At 45.7% G+C, this 23,140-nt stretch overlaps 1 protein-coding gene across 5 annotated transcripts in view; it reads left to right on the top strand.

The window, feature by feature from the left end:
• The window catches only part of CXXC5 (CXXC finger protein 5), a 77,139-nt gene extending 64,154 nt beyond the window's left edge, over positions 1-12,985 (top strand). For all 5 annotated transcript variants that reach the window (XM_060278142.1, XM_035103422.2, XM_060278141.1 and 2 more), the window contains 2 exons: positions 1,752-2,706; positions 12,039-12,985. In XM_060278142.1, the coding sequence (XP_060134125.1) occupies positions 1,927-2,706; positions 12,039-12,083 (825 nt within the window). In that variant the 5' untranslated portion in view covers positions 1,752-1,926 and the 3' untranslated portion in view covers positions 12,084-12,985. The remainder of the gene's footprint in view (positions 1-1,751; positions 2,707-12,038) is intronic.
• The last annotated feature ends 10,155 nt before the right edge of the window (positions 12,986-23,140 follow it).

Raw genomic sequence — 23,140 nt, 5'->3', positions numbered from 1 at the left:
CATTTGTCCACAGGGCAAATAAAATCTGTGAAGTGGCCATTTTACATTTCATTATCTCGGTAGCCACCCTGCCTTTGGACACCAGTTCTCCAAGTGGCTAGAGAGATAAAATGTTAAGAGAGTTTCTGCAAATAGACTTAAAATCAGTGACAAGCCTGAGCATCTAGGAGTGGGTCCCTTGCATCAAAAGGTATGTCACATGCAGCTTTTGCTCCGTGTATTCCTACTGAAGATGGAGCCCGTGAAAGGCTCTCTGCTGTCCTGAGAGCAGCTAGGACTGAACCACTGTTGTCCTGGGCATGTGTGATTGCCTTAATTGCACATCTGGCTCCCAATTCAAAGTTCAGGCAGGAGAAGAAATTAATGCAAGTCTGAATAAGGGTTGCAGAGTCTCCGCCCCAATGGATCCAGTACTTCTTTTACGAATGTTGCTTTTGTTTCAAGAGTGGAAACAAAACACCCAGATATTTGTAGATCCCTATTTGGACTGCTGTTTTGTATGCAGTGATACCCGTCAGTGCAAGAGTTTTATGCTCTTTTGGATCACACCTCTGCTTGTTTTGCCTTTCTAAGTGGGGTGTACTGCAAACATTGCAAACAGACAGCTGCTTTATACCGAGTCAGGCCACAGGTCCAGCTACCTCAGTATTGGCTACATGAAGTCTGGCTAACCCAGGCATCCCCAAACTTCGGCCCTCCAGATGTTTTGGACTACAATTCCCATCGTCCCTGATCACTGGTCCTCTTAGCTAGGGATCATGGGAGTTGTAGGCCAAAACATCTGGAGGGTCGCAGTTTGGGGATGCCTGGGCTAACCTTTTGACCCTCCAGGTGTTGGTGGACTACAGCTTCCATTACTGCTGACTCTGGAGCCATGGGAGCTGGAGTCCAAGAACATCAGATGAGCCAAGCCTGGACTACACTGACCAGGAGCATCTCTTTCCCAGCCCTATCTGGAGCTGCTGGGAATTAATATTGGGGTCCTTTTGGTGCAAACCATGTGCTCTTGGACTGAGCCTTTCTTTCCTCTTTGGCTTTTTTTAGTTTATATTTTATACTGTTGTTTTTTGTAATGCTCTAAGCCATCTGGGATAGCTTAGGAGAAAGATGAGATGTAAACATAGTAAATAAATTAGGTCCATTAATTTCAACGAGTACTTTTGAGTAAAATGTTGTTGTATTGCAGGCACGTCCAACAGGTAGATTGTGATCTACCAGTAGATCACTGGATGTCTGTGGTAGATCAGTGCTAGATCACTGGCACCCCTAAAAAAAGCTCACCCAAAATTTTCCTCCTCCCTAAAAAAGCGGAACTATGACCTGAAGCCCTAAACAAAAATGGGCCTCCCTCCCTCCTAAAAGAAGCTCAACAAGTTTGACCTAAACCCCCCAAAACAGGGCTTCCCTCCCTTAAAAAATCTCAACAGCTTTGACCTGAACCCCCCCAAAAGGGGGTAGATCACTCCCAGTTTTTAACTCTGTGAGTAGATCAGAGTCTCTTGGGAGGTGGCCACCCCTGTATAGGAAAGTATCCTTAAGCTACCTGTAGAAGTGGCACCATCCCATCCAGGGTACCTTCAGGTCAAATGGCTTAGCAGTGGTCGTAGTCTTCCACATGGTTGTGTTCATGTGAGTGATGAGGACAGAGCTGACTTTATCACAAGGGGGGGGGGGGGCTGAGTGAAAAACAACAATTGTTTCAGCAGACACCTAACTCTTCGCTAATTCCCTCTTCCCTTTTTCCCTTTCAGAGGCACCTGTTGTATATGAAACTGCAGGACGTGTTGTGATGGCCTTGAAACTGCACTAAAGACGGACCTTGCCCCCTCCCCGCCGTCATTTGGGATTGGTACTGTTACTATTGTGGTTTTCCCCCGTGAGTGGGCTTGCTGCTTTATCTGGTCTCCTCCTTGTTAAGAAAAAAAGATGTCCGAAACTGGCTCTCGTCAAGACGCCAGCACCAAGGCAGGCCTATTGGAAAAAAACAAGAACCCAGATGACTCTCAGCCCTCAGTCCATTCAGAAAGGAGGAACAAAAGTGGGATAATAAGCGAACCTTTGAACAAAAGTCTTAAGAAGTCCCGACCGCTCTCCCACTACTCCACTTTTGGTAGCACCAGCTCATTGAGTGAACATTCTGAGAAAGGGGCCCCCATAGCCAACGGCAATGAAGCTACTATGGATAAAAGCAATTCTACCTCAAAGCACAAAACCATCTCCGACATGCTGAGCAAGTCAGATCTTTCTGCAGAAGGACAGAGCATCTTGCAACAGTTTGCTCAGTCGACGGAGCTGCTCAAAAGAGTAGTCCAGGAGCACATCCCCCTGCCTAATGACCACGGGACGGGCATCTCAGACATGGAAGCTGTCTCGGCTGCAGAGACAATGAACAGCCCATCTGATTTTCCTTACCTGGGGGCTTTCCCTATCAACCCTGGCCTTTTCATCATGACCCCTGCTGGCGTGTTTCTGGCAGAGAGCGCGCTCCATATGGCCGGCTTAGCAGAGTACCCAATGCAGAACGAATTGGCATCTGCCATCAATTCAGGGAAAAAGAAACGGAAACGGTGTGGCTTGTGTCCTCCTTGCAGAAGACGGATAAATTGCGAGCAGTGCAGCAGTTGTAGGAACCGTAAAACTGGCCACCAGATTTGCAAATTCCGAAAATGTGAGGAACTTAAAAAGAAGCCTTCTGCTGCACTGGAGGTAATTGGGTTTGGTCAGGCAGCCTAATAGTTCCCCCTCAGCTGCTCTGTGTGGAACCACAATGCCAATTTATGTGGACTGGATGGGGAAATGTCTGGGGTTTGAATCTCTTAGCAGTTCTTACCTTTTCTATTCCACTTGCCTTCAGTCTTCTCACACGCAGACCGTTATCATTAATAATTGGGAAAGAAACTTGTCTCAGATTGGCCCTCATTCCTGTGATGATATGAGCCCATCTCTGAGGCCATCTGTAGACTCCTTACAAATAGCTGGTGGTGTGTTCAATCTGTTTCTGGATTCCATTATCTCAGGCTGCATCTGAGATCTCACAGGACTTAAAAACACTCCTCCATGGGGGAAAATAAAATAAAATAATCCCCGACATTGAAACTAGCATGACAGTGTGGGGGTTGTTCTAGAACCCTGACATGCTGCTTTGCATGTAATTATAATAATGTACATAATGCTTTTGATTGTTCAAAGTGTTTCCATATCTGTTATCTTCTCACCAGTGTTTTTTTCTTAAGAAAATAGGTGCCCACCCCACCCCCACTCGCTCACTCCCCTCCCCCCTTTGCCACTTCCTCCTGCTCCTCCATTGCTGCTGCTTCCCTTGGAAGGCAGAGCCTCCTGGAGATGCTTTGGCGCAACCCTTATGATCGACAAAGCGCCTTCTGGGAAGGTGATCATAAGGGTTGCGCCAAAGTGCCTCTTCTGTGGCATGCCCTTCTTACAATAACTGGGCACCTTCCCAGGAAGTAGCAAAGGTGCGGAGAAGGGAGCGAGGGGTGTGTGTGTGTGGAGCAGCAAAGGTATGCTGACCAAAAAAAGCACTACCCCTCCCAATTCTTACAACTCACAATTCTTACAACCATAAGTAGATGAGATTATTGTCTCCAAATTTCAAATGGGAGGCTGATTCAGAAATACGTAGTGGCTTGCCTAAGTGGTAGCTTGCCTGAATGACAGGGACTTCCTGATTTGTAGCTCTGGCTCCTTCACCACAACACAGCACCAGTTCTCATTTTGTACAATTCTCATTTTGTACAAATGGGTGTTCCCCTGCCCCACTTCAGTAAGGAAGCATAGACGTCAGAAGTGGTACAGGTTTAGATTTCAACTGCTGTTTGTGAGAGCCAGGCCTTAATGCCAAAGTCTTTTATACCATAGGGAGAGAACATGTCTCCTCTTCTTAACCATCAATTGACAGCAGGTGAACTTCATTTCAAAATGTTCTAACCACATTTCTAAGCTAATACTCTGAGTGACGTACAAAACAATGTGGCCTCTCCAAAACTCAGATCTTGCTGAACATGAAGGTTTCTAACAACCTCTGCTGACCAATCACAAACTCTGCCTTTATAGGCTTAGTATATAAAGCTTCTGTATACAGATCCACCTACATTGACTATTAGTCGCTTTCTAAGGTCTTGGGCAGATTTCTTTCCCAGCCCAACTACCAACTGCAAAATGCCAAGTTGAGTGGGTTTTTATTTCCTGGAAGTCCCTTCAGGAGGGGTGAGGTGTATCTTGTCACAGATGTTGGGCTGTCTTGACTTAGCCTATCAGCTGAGATTCTTGAAAACTCAATGCCTTTATGGGTGCAAACGCTTTTTGTCAATGGGATGTGACTTAGTAAAGATGGCAGACCTCTGCCTAGCAGCTCTCAGTCTCCCTTGTAAGTTGAAAGGGGGCTCTTGGTAAAAACAAAGCAAAACACAGTGAAATAACATATGACAAGCATGCCATGGAAGATGGGCAAATGAAAGAACAGGACGAGTAATCAGATGCATATGAAATACAAGCAGATCAAGGTAAGGATGCAACGCTGTAGGTAAACAAAATTATCTTAGGAAAGTTTAGTGCATCTTAAGATGCAGAATAAATTTGCTAATCGGTCAGTTTCCCAGATGTGGAAAGGTTTGGGGCTGTTCATTCCTCACACTTAGAGCAGGTTGGGGGACTGGGGATTTGAGGCAAGTGCCCCAAATCCCAAAGTTGCCAACTGTCTGCAAGCCACATTGACAAGTGGGCCAGGTTGCCCATCTGGCATAAGACATTAGGTGTGGATAGCATTCAGTGCCGAATGCAAGCAGCGCTGAATGCAAGCCAGGCAAGGTAGTGAAGCAGTAGCCTTTGGGCAGAACTGCATGTTACATGCAAATGTGTGCACCAAACCACAATGTTTGCTGCTTCTATAGGGGGAAAAGCAGGTGCTGTTGAGAAGCTTGATACTGGTAATCCAGAATGGAGGAGCAGTGGGGAGAGATGCTTAACCCTTCTGATACTTACTGTTTTCCTTCTGAAACACTCATCACCTCTTCCATGGGTGCTTGCCCACTTCTGTGGGGTTCCTGGTGCCTGTTTGCAAAATGTAAACACATATTTGGAACCTGATGGGAGAAAAAGCAGCAGAGCCTGGGAGAGGAATTGCTAGAGAAATGTAGCATGCAGGGGAAAGGGTTAAGCACCTCTGCTTAAAACTGCTCCCTTCCAAAATGCTTTTTGATAGAAGCAGCCGCCATCATTATTCATATGTAGCATGTAGCTCTGCCATTCTCTTTCATATAAACAATGCCGTCTTGATTGAGAATTGCTTTAGGTGATGGATCAATTCTACGGAGACGCCTTGCCACTCCTGAGTTGCAAAGTTGTCAGGTCACAACCGAAAGAAGGATCCTGTAGCTTTGAAAATGATGTTTTGTGGCTGATGCAGAGCTGATCTCCCCATCACCAAGCAGTGCTCAAGAAGAGAGGAAACTGAAGAGATTTGACCCACTTGGTTTGAGCCCCATATGATTGCAAGCACAAACAGAAAATATGCACTGGTGGCATTTGGGCCTAAGCTAGCTAGCTTTGGGACCCAGGTGGCGCTGTGGGTTAAACCACTGAGCCTAGGGCTTGCTGATCAGAAGGTCGGCGGTTCAAATCCCTGTGACGGGGTGAGCTCCCGTTGCTCGGTCCCAGCTCCTGCCAACCTAGCAGTTCGAAAGCACGTCAAAGTGCAAGTAGATAAATAGGTATCGCTACAGCAGGAAGGTAAACGGCATTTCCGTGTGCTGCTCTGGTTCACCAGAAGCAGCTTTGTCATGCTGGCCACATGACCTGGAAGCTATACGCCGGCTCCCTCGGCCAATAATGCGAGATGAGCGCGCAACCCCAGAGTCGGTCACGACTGGACCTAATGGTCAGGGGTCCCTTTACCTTTACCTAGCTAGCTTTATTGAATGGAGGGAAGCAAAGCATTGTGTCTCTCTTGCCATTTGACATCCCCCTTGTTCCTTATTTGGTGGTGAAGGAGGAGAGAGAAGGCATGTAGCATCCATGTTTGTACATCTCTTTGATGCAAGCCCCTTCCCCAGGTTGCGACCCTTTCTTGCTAGGCAGCTGGCTAATCTTTGAAAAGCTTCAATTTCTGGGGTGGGGTGGGGTGGGGGAACCTACCCCCTTCAGTTCCATTTAATCTATATATTGGGCAGTGGGGCAATGAGTTTTTTCCCTGGTTATGCTGCTTAGGTTATTTTCTCTGAAGTTAGTGAAGGCCATAGGCATCACGCTCTCAATGAAGACAGCAATACATTGCCCAGAGAATGTAATAACTTGCTTTCTTATTAGCCACACTCAACGTTATTCAATTAGCATCAGATAGGAATGCATACTTGGGGTGGGGGGTGGGTATCAGTCTGGGTGCTGATGATATGAGGGGCTGGTATCCTTCCCAAACTGCCATATTGCTAAATTGTATTCCTGTTCTAATTTGCTGAGTCAGTGATCTGGAAAAGGGCAAAGTCCATCTCTCCTAAAGAGACCCAAAGTGGGAAAACGGATTCCACAGTGCATATTAGGCTGCTGTGTTTTCCCTCATTCTCTTTACATTATGGGGGAAGTTAAATGACGCAGCGAACCTGTGGAAGGCTTTATAGCTTGGTTTATTTTTATTTATTTATTTGTTCCCTTGCTGACTGGGAAAAGGGAATAAATGAAACCACTTTCAAATTATATGATGGGACTTGCTCCATTTACAGCAAGTCTACTCTGATTTTGGGAGAGTTGGGAGTAGCATCTCCCATGCAGTGGCAGACATATTCTGAGCTAATAATTAATTGCTACTGGTTTATATGAGATAAATGAAAATAATGTAAGGAGAAACCTGTTCGGTCTTCGATATCTCTAATGCTGCAATCCTGTGTACAGTTTCCTGGGAGCAAGCCCCAGTGAACACAGCGGGACTGACATTGGAGAGAGCCTGCATAGGAGATAGGAGGCTGCATAAGTAGATAGAAAGTGATATATATATATATATATATATAGTTAGTGTGAATAGGAAATAAAATGTTTGACTTCTGTTTGAAGTTATTTTTGTCAGAATGCTTTTTTTAAAAAGAAAGAAAGAAAAAGAAATAATTTCAGTTATCCCGTTCGAAAATGGAACACGGTACATAGGCCAGTTGGATGCTGAGAAAGATACCATACAGATAGGTGGCAAAGCGGGCTTATATTTAAGCACTGTTGATCATCTCTGTACTCCATCGATTCATAAAATTCTAGCACTGGAAGGGACCCTGAGGGTCATCTAGTCCAACCCTCTGTAGTGCAGGGCTCTTTTGCCCAACGTGGGTCTCAAACCCATGACCCTGAGATTAAGAGTCACATGCTCTACCCACTGAGCCATGCTGGGGACAGTTTTAGGGCCGCTTATCTTGCACTTCCCTTGAGGATCTCATCTTGGTGCAGGTTGTCTCTCTCTCCCCCCCCCCCCCCATCCTCTGTGATGTAGTTTAGGCTGGGTGGTAGAAAATGACCTGTACACAGTCACAACCTGATCTGGCTGGCTGTCTCACTCAGCTCAGAGAGCTGCATTTGCAACACGAATCCTGCAACCCTAATAAGTAACATTTGTTTTAGCCAGACCAATTTAACTGGAAAGTTTGTTCTTTCAACTCTGGATTGCTGGCCAGAATTTTATCTAAAATGCCTCGCACAGCCTCTTTCCCTTTCTATAATAATCCACGGGTCTGCAAAAACTTAATGCTGCTTTGGGTTCTTGGGGGTAATCCCATTCATATCAGGGGGAGGACACGTTAAAATGAGATATTTCAGCACTTTAAGGCATAGTAGAATTGTGTCTAGACTCCTTTCGGTATTAATAATATCATCTGTGCAGGATTATGTAATCTGCAGTCACCCACAGCCCACTGCAGGATTTCCACCCTGCTTACTTAACGTGAGTGACAAACACATTCTGATGTCTCACCATCTTTCAGTCGGCGTCACCTTAGCAGACTTCCTGAGTCCCACACAACTTATCATCCTACAGGCAGCATAAATATTCTTCTCCCACTCTCGAGCTGGTGAAATTCCCCACTGCTGAACAATTTGCCCTGGAGCAATCAAAGTGATGTCAGTGGACGCTGCTCTGTGGAGTAAAGGCAATCAGCCATTGGTTTTCTGCCCTCCTTTGTGTAGAAGGAAGGGATAGAAATTAAATAACTAAAATTATGTAATGTCTCCACTTCCTGCCTCCCAGTCCCCAAAACACAGGCCCTCCCTGCTAGATCAGACCAAGGTCCATCTAATCCAGGCATCCCCAAACTGCGGCCCTCCAGATGTTTTGGCCTACAACTCCCATGATCCCTAGCTAAGAGGATCAGAGGTCAGGGGATGATGGGAATTGTAGTCCAAAACATCTGGAGGGCCGAAGTTTGGGGGTGCCTGATCTAACCCAACAGTCTGTTTTGAATAAGATGCAGGCCAGTGCCTTTGAAATACCACAAGCAGGGCGTCAAAGGTACTCAAAGCATCTGTTAACTTAGAGATACACTGCACTTGTTTGTGGAGGCTATCATTTATGCCTGTTCATGGGTGGCTATTAGCCATTTTCCAAGTAAATATTCTGTTTCAAAAGCCAACTAGCAGGGATGTTGCATGTTTCTGTACAGATCATTGATGTTAGTATGGCTAAAAGGTAAAGGGACCCCTGACCGTTAGGTCCAGTCGCGGACGACTCTGGGGTCGCGGTGCTCATCTCGCGTTATTGGCCGAGGGAGCCGGTGTGCAGCTTCCAGGTCATGTGGTCAGCATGACTAAGCCGCTTCTGGCGAACCAGAGCAGCACGCGGAAACGCCATTTACCTTCCCGCCTATTTATCTACTTCCACTTTGATGTTCTTTCGAACTGCTAGGTTGGCAGGGACCGAGCAACGGTAGCTCACCCCTTCACAGGGATTCGAACCACCGACCTTCCGATCAGCAAGTCCTCGGTTCTGTGGTTTAACCCACAGCACAATGCAAAAAGATTAAAAGTGTGCTGCCCTATGAGTTAAATTGGGCATTTGCATCTGTATCCATGCTGAAGAAGCCTAGCAGGTACCCCCACCTGTTCCTCCTGCCTCCTTTTTTAATCCTCGAGACTTGGGCTTTGGTGATGCAATTTCCACAGCTCTCCAGCTGAGCCCCCCCCCAAATATTAATATGCAAGGGCGGTTTAGGGGCAGGCTCATGGGCAGCAAGGAGGAAATCAGGACCGCTCAGCCAGTAGACCTGGGAACAGCTGCCCAGCCTATTTGCATTTGACATCTGGAGCAGCAGAAGGAGCAGGGGAGTCACCTGTGCTGAAACTCGTGAGGCAAGCCTGTGAAGGTTAAAAGGTGATTATTTCCCAGTACAATTACAATGTGTGTATATTTCAGTGATAGGTCAGGCTAACCCTGTAGGCACGGGAACAACTCATAATGGCTCATCTTAGTGAGAAATAAGCATTCTTTTCTGTCCCTTCAGGTTCATCAGCTGGTAGCAACTATTGGGGGGGGGAGGGGAGCTGTTGGTTCATAATCAGAATCATTCATAAATATCACTTGATTTTTCTCTGATGAGAGGCACCTTTAATAAGTGCAACCAAAATGTTGGCTTTTGGATAATCAGTTTCCTAAGAGGAATGTTACGCTATAGATATGAGGTTTAGGCTGTGATCCAGAACATGCTTACTTAGGAGTTTGGTCCCAGATGAATTAAGTAGAAATTCCTTCCAAGTGTAGATGCATAAGACCAGGCCACAAATTTATCAGGCCCAAATTAGCTGCTATGAAATATCTGCATGTTTTATTGCATGATCAATGATTGATTCCCTGTTGCTTTGGCACTCTTTCAGGACAGAGACAGACATGATGTGTGGCAGAAATGTTTTCAATGGCACATTTGCTACATTCTGAACATTTCTTTTCAGGACAGCAAAAGCTTGTTCAGACCATATTCACTACACGTGCTCTGACTGCCTACCATCATTTTTTTATTCTTTGAAATGACACATAAAGGCAGTGCCCACTGCTCCAAGGGGCAATTCCTGGACACCCCATTAATGGCATGTGCAAGTGGTATGTTTTACTGCTTAGAACATTCATAAAACACATTTTAAAGGTATTACTAAAGTAGTTGCTATCTTTTGAAATGATATAGACAGAGGAATGAATAAAATGCCACTTCCAAAACTATGTAATGGTTTTGGAAGTGGTATTTTATTCATTCCTCTGTCTTTATTATTTCAAAAGATAGTGTTTTTTTTATAAAGTAGAAAAGAAAGATGGTGATGATTAAAAGGGAAGGGAGCATTTTTTCTTTTCTTGAGCGTTTTTGTATGATAAGTTACTTTATTGCAAGTCGCTCTGGACTAAGGCATATTCTGAGTTCTACTGCCTAGTCTATAAGACCTTTTTACCTAATCTTCCACCCAGCAATATTAATATTAAGAAGACCTGAAGCAGCAATATGAAGCCTTTGAGAGGGACGGGTAAGTCCTTCCTTCGCCATCAGCCATGGATGAAATGGTGCTGTGTTTAAAAAGTCAACAATTAATCCCTTTATATTGTGGCTTTTTTAAAGTTCTCAGGCTGCCCAACCATCACATGGCTGGACAGGTTGGTGGCAGTTTTCTCGGCTTTCACCTCCTTTGCGTCTGAAAAACCAAAGCGAGCCAATAAAATACTAAACTGTTCTGCCAGGAGAGCTTCTTCCCACATGGTATCTGAAGAAGTGTGCATGCACACGAAAGCTCATACCAAAATAAAAACTTAGTTGGTCTTTAAGGTGCTACTGAAGGAATTTTTTTATTTCCCACATGATGCCATTCCTAGCCTATCAAAGTTTCTGTATAGCTCTAGCCTCCATAGTTTTATACCCAGAGACATAAAATGGACACATCAAAATAACATGCCAAATGGCTGGAAGGTAAATATCTCAATAACAGAAAATATTCCAGTGCTCCTGGAAGATACTCGTGCTTTGGCCAGAGAGGAGGAGTTATACTATTGTGCAACAGCCACGGATAATGCCTCCCTCCCTCCTTCGCCCATCTTTGAGATGCGTCCTAAGCAACCAATGAAACCAAACCTCAACAACAGCAACCAAGCACAATCCTGGAGGCTTCGGTAATTAAATGAGCAAAGCTTTTCATTCCAGCAGACCCCATTCTCCTGTTAGCTTTATTCAAGAAATTTTGATTTCCTTCCTTCCTTCCTTTCTTCCTTCAACCTGGCTTGGTTACAGTAGCAGGAAAGGTTCCACGCCACAGCATGGTGAAGTCAATTTTAAATGACAGGTAGTCCTGTCCTACCACTTTTCTTTCCAGATTGTGAAGTTGCAACTCTTTATTGCCCCACCTTGGAGGAGATTAATGTGCATCCCTGAAGCTCTCTGTTACGGTAATAGGGTTAAGGATGCATGTGACCGACAAAGTAACAAGCACAAGTATCTCCTGAGCATGTAACTGCCAGCCACAAGTCCCTGCATCGCAATATGCATTTGCTGTGCTATTGGAATGGTCAGTAGGGAATCATAATTTATTCTTAGTGGACTCTGCATGACACAAACCCAGTGATGAGTGAGGACTTGTTTCTGTGTTCATAGAAAGAGACTTCAAACCGCTTTCTTCCCACTCCCTGCCAAAAAGTACCATTTGAAAGTACGAAAAGAGCAGTTTGCTGCTGCTTTAGGTTGTATACAGCAAAAAAGCATTTGGCCAAAGGGCCAAAAGGTTTCTCGAGAGACTATTGGGTACCACGAATAATTGCTAATAGAGAAGATGTGAAGTTGTAAATAATGGCTTTTGCGGGAGCAGGAAGTTGGAAAAATAGATTAGATTTGGGAGGGGAGGACACCGTAATTGGAATTACAAATATGTAACGGTGTAAGGTTAGCATTGAAGAACAGCCACACTGAAGCTGAATGGCAGGGCATTTGTGTGTGGTGTAATGTTCTGGACTTTCCTTCAAAGGCGCAAAGCTTGTTCTCCTCCTCCCTGCTCATCATGTGTCCCTGTTCTGTTCTCTTCTGTCTCTGCAGAAAGTGATGCTTCCTACAGGCGCTGCATTCCGGTGGTTTCAGTAGGAACAAGAATCCCAAAGCTCTGTTGTCATCCAGTGCAATGTCACTGCTTGCTTGTGTTGTCTCAGGCAAGGCATTTTTTTGGCGGAAATGAATGGATGCGCCTGTGTCTCCTTTAGAACCAAAAAATTTTTCTCGCAGATTTCATTCCTGTTTTTTATAATTTTTTTTGGCATTTGTTTAACATCTTCGAGTACTAGTAAAAAAACAAACATTAACTGCTTTTCAAATAATTTTTTTAAAAGGATCCATAAAGTAACAAGACATAATAGAGTATGGACAATCAATTTATTTTCCTGTGTTTTGGTGTTGATGTTGTTTATGTGTGGAAGATGCAGTTTTTGTGTAGAGAATGTAAATTTACAGTAACCTTTTAAATCTAGTTACTAATAAGCACTACTGTAATTAGCACAGCTGTTTATTCATTCATATTTTTGTTTGATTAATTTCCATCATTAAAGAAAAATAGTGTGGCTAGTTTCTAGAATCGCTCAACTTCATGTTTATAAATGAGAATATGTTTAAAATAAGGTAGTTTCCCTTTCCCTAACATACACATAAGATTAAGGTTTAATCAGCAAAATGTTTGGTATGAAAAAGTGGAAATGTACTGCAAAACTGGCAAGTTTTTAAAGCAAAGCAAAATAATAATTAAGTTTAGACCAAGAAGAACTGCACACTAGAATAAACCTGGAATTAACTGCAATTATTCTCTTTTAGATTTTTTTTTTACTGGAATTCAAATTTAAAGCTATTGCAGAACCCGTGTTGGAAACATATGAGTCTTTTTCTTCTGTTCAAAGCCCTTGTTTCCCTGCTTTCTGACCATCACTAACTGAAAGGCTGTTTGTAATGTTCTAGCGATTCAGGCTGTTTTGTGAATAAAAATGAAAGCATGTTTTGTGTCATGGTCTACATTTCCATTCTGTCTGTTTTGGTTGCATGCGGGGGGGGGGGGGCTTTGTTTGTTTATGTTTTGATTGCCGTGGGGTGGGGTGGGGCAATACTAAGGCAAAAAAAAAGAGGCCTCTTTTAGATATGTTGGGTTTCTTCCCCACACACAATATTTTCCAGTGTTTGCCATTCAGGCAGTTTAAATTAAGGCAACTGATTATTTTTAAGGCTGCAGTCCTAACCTTACTTACCTGGGAGTAAACTTCATTGAATGCAGTAGGATTTACTTCCAGGCAGACATGATAGTATGCTCTCCAAGTCAAAAGGAGAGGAGAGCAGACCCATTGATTTTTAGGGGTGTGCTCTGAATAGCACTGACATTAGAGATCACACCAAGGGTTCTTGTTTGTTCGTGTTTTACTTTTTAAATAACATTACTCCCCCAAGAAATGAAACAATGAGACCTTTCCCTTTGCAAGATGCGTTATGTCATTAGCTAGCTGAACATGTAAGTTGAAAGGCCATCAATTTTCAGAACAATTAGAAATCAACATAGCATTCATGTTTCCAAATTTATAGGGATATTATCTGTCATAGGCCACCGAATCACTGTTTCCTTAAGCAAATGGCTCTAGAGCAGAGGTAGCCAACACTGCGCCCTTCAGATGTTGGACTACAATTCCCATCAGCTCCAGCCACCTTGGGCAGTGGTCAAGGATGATGAAAGTCAATGGAACTTCCATCATCTTTAGCCATGTTGGGGGGCGGTCTGATGGGAACTATAGTGCTACAACATCTGAAGGGCACCGTGTTGTCTACCTCAGCTTCAGGGGGTTATACACAATTGTTTTGCTCCATATATGGAAAGCTCGCTGACCCGTTGGAGCCTTCCATGCATTTTCACTGAATTCTCCCACAGCTCCCATGCTTTTCCAAAGTGTCTCTCTCCCCCACTCCAGAGAAGATGGGAAGGGGTGTGCCAAGGACAAAAATGTTTTTTGTCAACAAAGAGAGACAACTGGATGCAGCCCGGAAGAAACTGAATACAGTATTGGGTTTATTTAGGGCTGTCAGTTACTGCAAACCAGGGGCAGGTTCTGGAAATAGTCTTTCTCTCATAGCTGCTGCCACTGAGTTCCTTGATATTTTGGGCTTGCCTCTGTTTTGCATAAGGCAAGACAATCTCATTAACATAAAACAGTAAAAACTCTTGTCAATAAAAATAGGTAAATGCTTAAGAGAGAGATTATTTTATTTCCTAAGTGACTACACCAAGGAAGCAAACTTGTGGCGATGTTGCCATTTGGTCCCTGAAATATATTGTGAATTCATGCAATTCAAGGAAATCAAAAGTATTTGATTGGGAAACGTAAGGATGGAAGAAGGCAGACCTCTGAGCTATAGCACCACTTGCACTTTCCTCTTGCTTCACAGAAACAAGTTGTAATTTACTACATACCAGCAACACAAAATAAGCATATGCAAGGAAAACCGAATTTCAGGTGATCATGGACTAGGTTCCCCCCAACCCTGCTTGCCACAGACCACTTCGTTTGACTCAACTGGGCCTCCCACCATCCTGCGGAAGTACCTCAAAAACAAAATGTGGACTTAAAGCCACGAAAACCTGCTGGAGATTGGGCGGGGGGGGCAGCAGAAATATGTGGTGAATTTTTGGAAGTCTGTTGCTTCCTGGGGTCTGCTGGTGCCTGGATTAGCAAAAGACAGAATATGTTCTGAAGCAAAGGTATGCAGCTTTCAGAATTATCATTTTCTACCGTGTTTCCCCCTTTTTAAGACGGAGTCATAATATAAGCCATGGCAGGATTTTAAAGCCTTTGTAAAATATAAGACATACCCCGAAAATAAGCCATGCCTGCAGGGTCGGCTCCCAGCAGCGCTGGGCATGGGAGAGAGGAGACTGAGCAGCCACTGTGGCATTGCGCTGCCAGAGACTCGCAGCCACTGAGGAGCTTGCGGCGCCGGGGCTTGCAGGCGGCTCTCGCCTTGCCGCCCTTTCTCCTGCTCCCGGGGGAGACGTGGCTTCTATTCCCCATTGCCAAGGAAACAGCCCGGGGGAGAGACGCCAGAGCTGAGGCGCCCCCCGCCCGCGGATCCCACGTGCCGCCGAAAACGGCAATGCTTAGGGCCCCCCACTCCTCGCCCGAAGTGGAGTAAGGCCCCCCGAGCGGTCCAGGGCTTGCTTCCGAATGCGCAGGGACAGGACTGCGCTGTTAAACTCTTTGCAAACTCCTTGCCCAAAAGAAAGCTGTCCTGCAGAGTGCCGGATCGAGGAGCCGGTCTGCAGAGTCAGCGCCCAGCAGCGCGGCGCTGGATTGAGGAGGCGGTGCTTCGTGCGGAGCTGCTGGGCGCCGACCCGGCAGGCCGCTTCCTCGATCCGGCGGCCTCCCGGGTGGGCGCCCAGCAGCGCCGCGCGGAGCACCGGATCGAGGAAGCGGCCTGCCGGGTCGGCGCCCAGCAGCTCCGCACGAAGCACCGCCTCCTCAATCCAGCGCCGCGCTGCTGGGCGCTGACTCTACAGACCGGCGGTGCTCCGCGCGGCGCTGCTGGGCGCCAACCCGGGAGGCCGCCAGATCGAGGAAGCGGCCTGCCGGGTCGGCGCCCAGCAGCTCCGCACGAAGCACCGCCTCCTCAATCCAGCGCCGCGCTGCTGGGCGCTGACTCTGCAGACCGGCTCCTCGATCCGGCACTCTGCAGGACAGCTTTCTTTTGGGCAAGGAGTTTGCAAAGAGTTTAACAGCGCAGTCCTGTCCCTGCGCATTCGGAAGCAAGCCCTGGACTGCTCGGGGGGCCTTACTCCACTTCGGGCGAGGAGTGGGGGGCCCTAAGCATTGCCGTTTTCGGCGGCACGTGGGATCCGCGGGCGGGGGGCGCCTCAGCTCTGGCGTCTCTCCCCCGGGCTGTTTCCTTGGCAATGGGGAATAGAAGCCACGTCTCCCCCGGGAGCAGGAGAAAGGGCGGAAAGGCGAGAGCCGCCCGCAAGCCCCGGCGCCGCAAGCTCCTCAGTGGCTGCGAGTCTCTGGCAGCGCGATGCCGCAGTGGCTGCTCAGTCTCCTGCTCTCTCCAGTGTCCAGCACCGGCGCAGCTGGGCACCGACCCTGCAGGCTGCCTCCGGAACCCAGCAGCAGCAACGCTGGCTGCCGTAATTACAGTTAAAAAAAAATTAAAAAGACACCCCCCCGAAAATAAGCCATAGGCTTATTTTCTTGGGTAAAATAAATATAAGACGGTGTCTTAAAATGTGGGAAACACGGTAGACACCAAATTTGTAGTGCCTTAAGTGCATGTATTTTTAGTGCATGTAGTTTGTATTTTTTAACCACAGAAATGCACACAGCTCTGTTAGGTACAGATTGATCAGTATCGCAGACTTTAAAGGAATAAGTACTCTTTTAGAGGTCTTGCAATGCCATAGAAAATAAGCACCGTTTCTGATCACACAATGGACATCCTGGAACGCTGCAGATGAGAGAGGAGTTCTATAATCGGGAAAAGCACACCACACAGCTTTCAGACACAATGGGCAAGCAGACATCTCCGTAATCCTAGACCTGCAACTGCTTAGGATAGGCAGCCTCTGAATAAGATGGTGGTAGAATGTGGCTGGTGGCGTTAGAGAGGCAGCTGGGTGGCCAAACCTCTACCCACAGATTTCTGTTTTAATAGCAGATAAACTACAGTTTTTGAGCAGCTTTTCATGTCCCAGAGAGAACAGTTGCGTATCTGTTTGGAATGCTTGTGATGCAATGTTTGGGGTTTCCAAAGCGGACTAAAATTCAGTTCCCCATTCTGTATCCACGCCATTCTGAAAATTAATCCTCGCTCAAAAGCTATACAGGAATTCCAAATTGCATTGAGCACTTGTCACAGATAGAAGTTGCTGACCTCTCAGCAAGCTTCCGTGGAATCGGTAATGAAGAGTAGTGTATAAATCTTTACAAAATATATTTGCTGCCAATGCTCATGGTGTTCTCTGCTAAACAATTAATGTGGGAAATGTTTCCTACTCAGAAGTCAGTGCTGACAGAGTTTATACCACCACTTCTTTCCTGTCCTAGGCCTACACACTCAACTAATGCAAACTCGGCCCAAGAGCATGTTTCAATTTATTACAATCATCATTTAAATTTGTGTTTAAATTCTTGTCTGATGCTACCACACTGGAAACCTGCTATACACCAGTTCAGACTATTTGGTCATCTAACTGCTCCAGGGTTTCATGTCACAGCCTACCTGAATCTTTTAAGTGGTAACCTTAGATCAGTGTTTCCCAAAGTGGGTGATACTGCCCCCTGGGGGGCTCTGGAGCGATCGGGGGGGGGGGCAGCAGTAACCTCATGTGCAGTGGCGGGGGGGGGGGCGAAGAAAAAAATCGAAAAAACATTCATACACGTTCACCTGTTGTATAATGATGTTAACTGCACGACGGTGACAAGCCCTCCCCTGGATCCGATGGCCCTGTTGGAGGCGAGGGGTTTTCCCGGGCTTGGGTAAACCCTGTGTGTGATGCAAATGCTACTATGGTTGATTTTAATAAATAAGTTTAAAATTCAAAGCTTCAAGGTGTCATATTTACAACAACATTTTCTTTATTATGTTGTAGGATGTAGGTAGAAATATAGACACATAAAAGAATGCAAATTTGTGACAGCATCTTTCTGTTTGTTCGCTTAAAGAAGGTAGCTTTGTAGGGGGTGCAAAGGGGGGGGAATCGGAAAAGGGGGCAGTATGCCAAATAAGTTTGGGAACCTCTGCCCTAGAGAATGAACCTAGGACTTTCTGCATGAAAAGCAGCAGCTGTAACATTGAGCTGTGGCCTCTAGTCACTACTCAAAGCCTGGATGCATGTTAACATCCTGGCAAAAAAAAAAAAGTGGCGCTTGATGTGGCACCTTTCATCTTGGGATAACCAACAGCAGGGCTGGGTTTTCAACTGGGTGCTTATTGCTGTTGCTGCTTTGTTATTATTTTTTTAGGCTCTGGAATGATTGACAGGCATGGCTGCCATTTAGTGAATTCATTGATTCATTTAATGTAACTTAATGCCTACGCAGTCTGTCCAGCCAGCTGGGATTCTGAAATGACAAGACACCCATACAAGCCCCACTAAAATCACAAATGTATTTGGTGTTCTATGGCTATGATGCTTACTTAGGGACTTTGCTTGACTCAAGCACTTGAGGAATCCCGGCAACAAAGCGTTCAGTTCCTGCTTGAAAGAGAGGTTGGCTATGGGATTCTGCAAGCAAGTCCTGCTGTGCCACACAGAGCAATAAACACATGGAGACAACAAGTGGCGCCATTTGTATGGAAGGTGCAGAGTGAGTCTCTTGTTGCATAATCCATGGAAATCAGAGCAGTATCTTCTTCTGTAACAAAAATAAAAATATGCCATGCCCCTACTAGGATATAGGGAGTGGCTTGCCATGATGGGAGCAGTGGCTATTTCCCCATAGTCCCTGAAAGTGTAATGTACTCTCAGCAATTCTGGGATGGAATGCAATACTGTATGTGCTCAAGTGTTGACATCTCCAGAGGTGACATTCCAAAGCCAAGCCAATTTTCATGGGTGCTCTTATCTCTCAAACAGCTCAAACCGGCCTAGCCAAGAGAGTAAAAATTTGCCATATTGGGGAAGGGATTTCTCGCAGGGGCTATCCACTTCTGCTCCTCACATACCTTCAACTGTGCATAGATATACATGTCATTTTCAATGCTATACATGTCATACAAGTCACATTTAAAGAATTTTTTTACTCCCAGCCGGAAACCGTCCTATCAGAGACACCTAAGGAGGATAAAATTATCCTCCTGGGTGATTTTAATGCAAGAGTTGGGTGAGATTTCGATCTGTGACCTGGGACTGTTGGGAGAGAAGGAACTGGCAACAGCAACCAGAACAGAATCTTACTTTTGACGATACGTGCAGCGCACAACCTTGTTATTACCAACACACTCTTTTGACAGAAAAATAATTTTAAAAATTCATGGAGGCATCCTCGATCAAACCACTGGCACCTCTTAGACTATGTTATTGTCCGTGCTAAAGATCGCTGTGATGTGCTTCTTACCAGAGCTATGACGAGTGCCAACGACTGCTTTCCAGGGAGTCTTCTCTTCTCATGAGGTGGCCAAAGTATTGGAGCCTCCGCTTCAGGATCTGTCCTTCCAGTGAGCGCTCAGGGCTGATTTCCTTCAGAATGGATAGGTTTGATCTTCTTTCAGTCCATGGGACTTTCAATAGTCTCCTCCAGCACCATAATTCAAAAAAGAAACAGATTAAAGGTAAAGGGACCCCTGACCATTAGGTCCAGTCGTGACCGACTCTGGGTTTGCGCGCTCATCTCGCGTTATTGGCCGAGGGAGCCGGCGTATAGCTTCCAGGTCATGTGGCCAGCATGACAAATCCGCTTCTGGCGAACCAGAGCAGCACATGGAAACACTGTTTACCTTCCCGCTGTCTGTAGCGGTTCCTATTTATCTACTTGCACTTTGATGTGCTTTCGAACTGCTAGGTTGGCAGGAGCTGGGACCAAGCAACCGGAGCTCACCCCGTCACGGGGGTGACTATCAAAAACTGCTACTGCCGCTGCCACCTCCTCCAAAGGAAACAGACCATTCTGGATGGTTTTATTTGATGTTTTAATGTAGGTTGTAAACCGCTTTGAGATTTCCCCCCTTAAAAATATAAAGTGGTATACAAATGAAATGAATCATAATCATAACATAATGGCTGCTTCTACCACTCAGAAAAGAGGTAAAAGCACTAAACTGGTTAAAGGGGCAAGGAAATGTTCCCAATGAGCAGCAAACCTGTGACATTACGATACCTGGTTTTTTCTTGTATGCAAAGGAGTCTTCCCTACAATCATAAAAATAAAATGTTGTCCTGTCTGCTTGGAGAAAGGCACTAAGGCTCCAGCTTACTCAGTTCAACAAGCAGCAAGAGGATTCATTCTAATTAATATGGATTTAATTACTTCCCCTCCTGTATGCAGATTTCCCTGTTGCATTGGGCTTTCCATACGCACGATCTTTGCAAATGTTACATCCGCCACATGGACACCTGACAGCCTGGGACAGGCACATGTGGCAGGCCTGGTGAGCAGGTGCCATCTTGCTTCCCCAACATGCTAAAACTCTGACACATAACCAGAGCTCATGCAAAGTTGCTCGGTGATGAGTATCCGACTGAAAATGATACAGATCAAGCTGCATTCATGATGTGACTTAAAATGGCTGGTAAAAAGGAGCCATTTTCCTCCCTAGAATATCTGGACCACTACTCAGCCCAGTTTGCAGTTTCATATTTAATTCTCTCTTATTGTGACTTTACTTGTGGTTTTTTTCATCCGTTTACTTAGACATGCATATGCCCATTTCCCCTGGAGTTTCTAACTAGCACCTGAATCTTCTAAGTGTTAAAGCAGAATAGACTGTCACCTGCTATTTGCATGATCTTGCAGCTCCAAATGGCAAATTCCAAATCAGGCTGACTTATGAATCATAGAATCATAGAATCATAGAGTTGGAAAAGACCACAAGGGCCATCCAGTCCAACCCCCTGCCAAGCAGGAAACACCATCAAAGCATTCTTGACATATGCCTGTCAAGCCTCTGCTTAAAGACCTCCAAAGAAGGAGACTCCACCAGACTCCTTGGCAGCAAATTCCACTGCCGAGCAGTTCTTACTGTCAGGAAGTTCTTCCTAATGTTTAGGTGGAATCTTCTTTTTTGTAGTTTGAATCCATTGCTCCGTGTCCGCTTCTCTGGAGCAGCAGAAAACAATCTTTCTCCCTCCTCCATATGACATCCTTTCATATATTTGAACATGGCTATCATATCACCCCTTAACCTTCTCTTCTCCAGGCAAAACATACCCAGCTCCCTAAGTCATTCCTCATGAGGCATCGTTTCCAGGCCTTTGACCATTTTGGTTGCCCTCTTCTGGACACGTTCCAGCTTGTCAGTATCCTTCTTGAACTGTGGTGCCCAGAACTGGACACAGTACTCCAGGTGAGGTCTGACCAGAGCGGAATACAGTGGTACTATTACTTCCCTTGATCTAGATGCTATACTCCTATTGATGCAGCCCAGAATTGCATTGGCTTTTTTAGCTGCTGCATCACACTGCTGACTCATGTCAAGTTTGTGGTCTACCAAGACTCCTAGATCCTTTTCACATGTACTGCTCTCAAGCCAGGTGTCACCCATCCTGTATTTGTGCCTTTCATTTTTTTTGCCCAAGTGTAGTACCTTACATTTCTCCTTGTTAAAATTCATCTTGTTTGCTTTGGCCCAGTTGTCTAATCTGTTAAGGTCATTTATGCTTTGAGTTTGGTTGAGTTTCAAGGCTCTGTTTAGCATTTCCAGAGTGTTAATTATTTCTGGATTATTGTTGCTTTTGCTGCTGTTTTGTAGGGGGCAGCCCATCCGAGCCGGTGCCTGAATAATATGAAGGGGAAAGAGAAACAATTCCTCAAGATAATCCCTGCTCAAGATAACACTACCCATTACTTTCACAGAGGAGCCAAGCGTTTCTCAGGAAACTGCTATTGTCATGCAGGATGAGGGCTGCCATGTTCCCTCCTCCTCCTCCTCCTCCTCCTCCTCCTCCTCCCCCTTTGCCTGCCCACTTCCCTCTGGCTTCATCATCTGCTCATGAGGTCTGCAGCAGATGCTTCAGCATCCTCCGGGCTCCTTCTTTGCTCCCAGACTCTTCCTTGATGATCATGGGGAGAGAAAAAGTGTGACTGGCACAAATTCCTGATAAGCCCAATGGCTTCTAGGAAGAAGCCATTTCCCCTCTCCTCATTAATATTCCGATTACGTGGGATGCATGAAAACCTCGATTCTTCAACGTGCACCCTGCAGTTATCCAAGTGTCAGAGGTAGAATGTAGCATATACATAAATTGCCAACTCGAGTCCCAAACTCATCAAAGGAAGCCTTCTGCACAGTCAGTAAAAACGGCTCTCTTCGGAAAAGGGCAGTGGGTGAAAGTAAGGATTTAATAATGGTTTGTGATATCCATATATATATTAAAGGCCTCCCATGCCCGCAACTCCTGGTAGGGGCTGTTCATTCCAACCCTTTCCTTATATTTGTGATCAGTAATATTGGTTGGCCTCTTTTCTTTTGTTGGGTCTAATATGCACTTTGTGGCATTGACTTTGTAAAAACAAACTGCTTTACATTTGCTTTAAAGGTAAAGGGACCCCTGACCATTAAGTCCAGTCATGACTGACTCTGGGGTTGCGGCGCTCATCTCACGTTATTGGCCGAGGGAGCCGGCGTACAGCTTCCAGGTCATGTGGCCAGCATGACAAAGCCGCTTCTGGCAAACCAGAGCAGCACACGAAAATGCCGTTTACCTTCCCGCTGTAGCGGTTCCTATTTATCTACTTGCATTTTGACGTGCTTTCGAACTGCTAGGTTGGCAGGAGCTGGGACCGAGCAACGGGAGCTCACCCCGTCACAGAGATTCGAACCGCCGACCTTCTGATCAGCAAGCCCTAGGCTCAGTGGTTTAACCACAGCACCACCTGGGTCCCTTATTTGCTTTGAGAGTCCGTAATTGAGGTTGTCAAAGAATATTTGCCAGAGTAGCATGACAAATGGATTCATATGTAATCTGCATGTGAAGAGGGGAGCAAGAGATGAATTAATGTATGCTTACACTTTTAGACATGATTGCAAGCGGTAGAATACATGCTTTGTGTCCCAGGTTCAAGCCCAAGCATTGTGAATTAAAAGATGCAAAAGGGCTGAGAGAGCCTGGAGAGCTGCCACCGTGTTGTGGGCTAGGGGCAGAAGAGGATTTAGGGGAGTGCAACCGCTTCTGCCTCGGGTGCCACAGGTGATGCCACAACTATGCTTTAGAACGTGAGTGTGGGAGGCAGAGGGCCAAATTTTGGCACTGCACAAGGCGTCACTGAAATTTGAGTCCCCAAAGGCCACCACTGCTGAAGGGATCTCTGCTCTGGGTCCGCGTCAGGCAGCTTCACATAGTCAGTGCGGTGAGAAAAGAGCCATCTTTTGAGGGAAGGACCTGTAGCTCAGAGGCAGCACACAGTTGTAATGAAGAATGTCCCAAATTAAATCCCTGATATCTCCAGGGGAAAAGAGCTGGCATTCAATGCAAT

This window comes from Zootoca vivipara, chromosome 8, assembly GCF_963506605.1.
Source record: "Zootoca vivipara chromosome 8, rZooViv1.1, whole genome shotgun sequence".
Taxonomy (NCBI): Eukaryota; Metazoa; Chordata; class Lepidosauria; order Squamata; family Lacertidae; genus Zootoca; species Zootoca vivipara.
The sequence above is the reverse complement of the archived record's forward strand: the minus strand, read 5'-3'. Positions and strand labels throughout refer to the sequence as shown.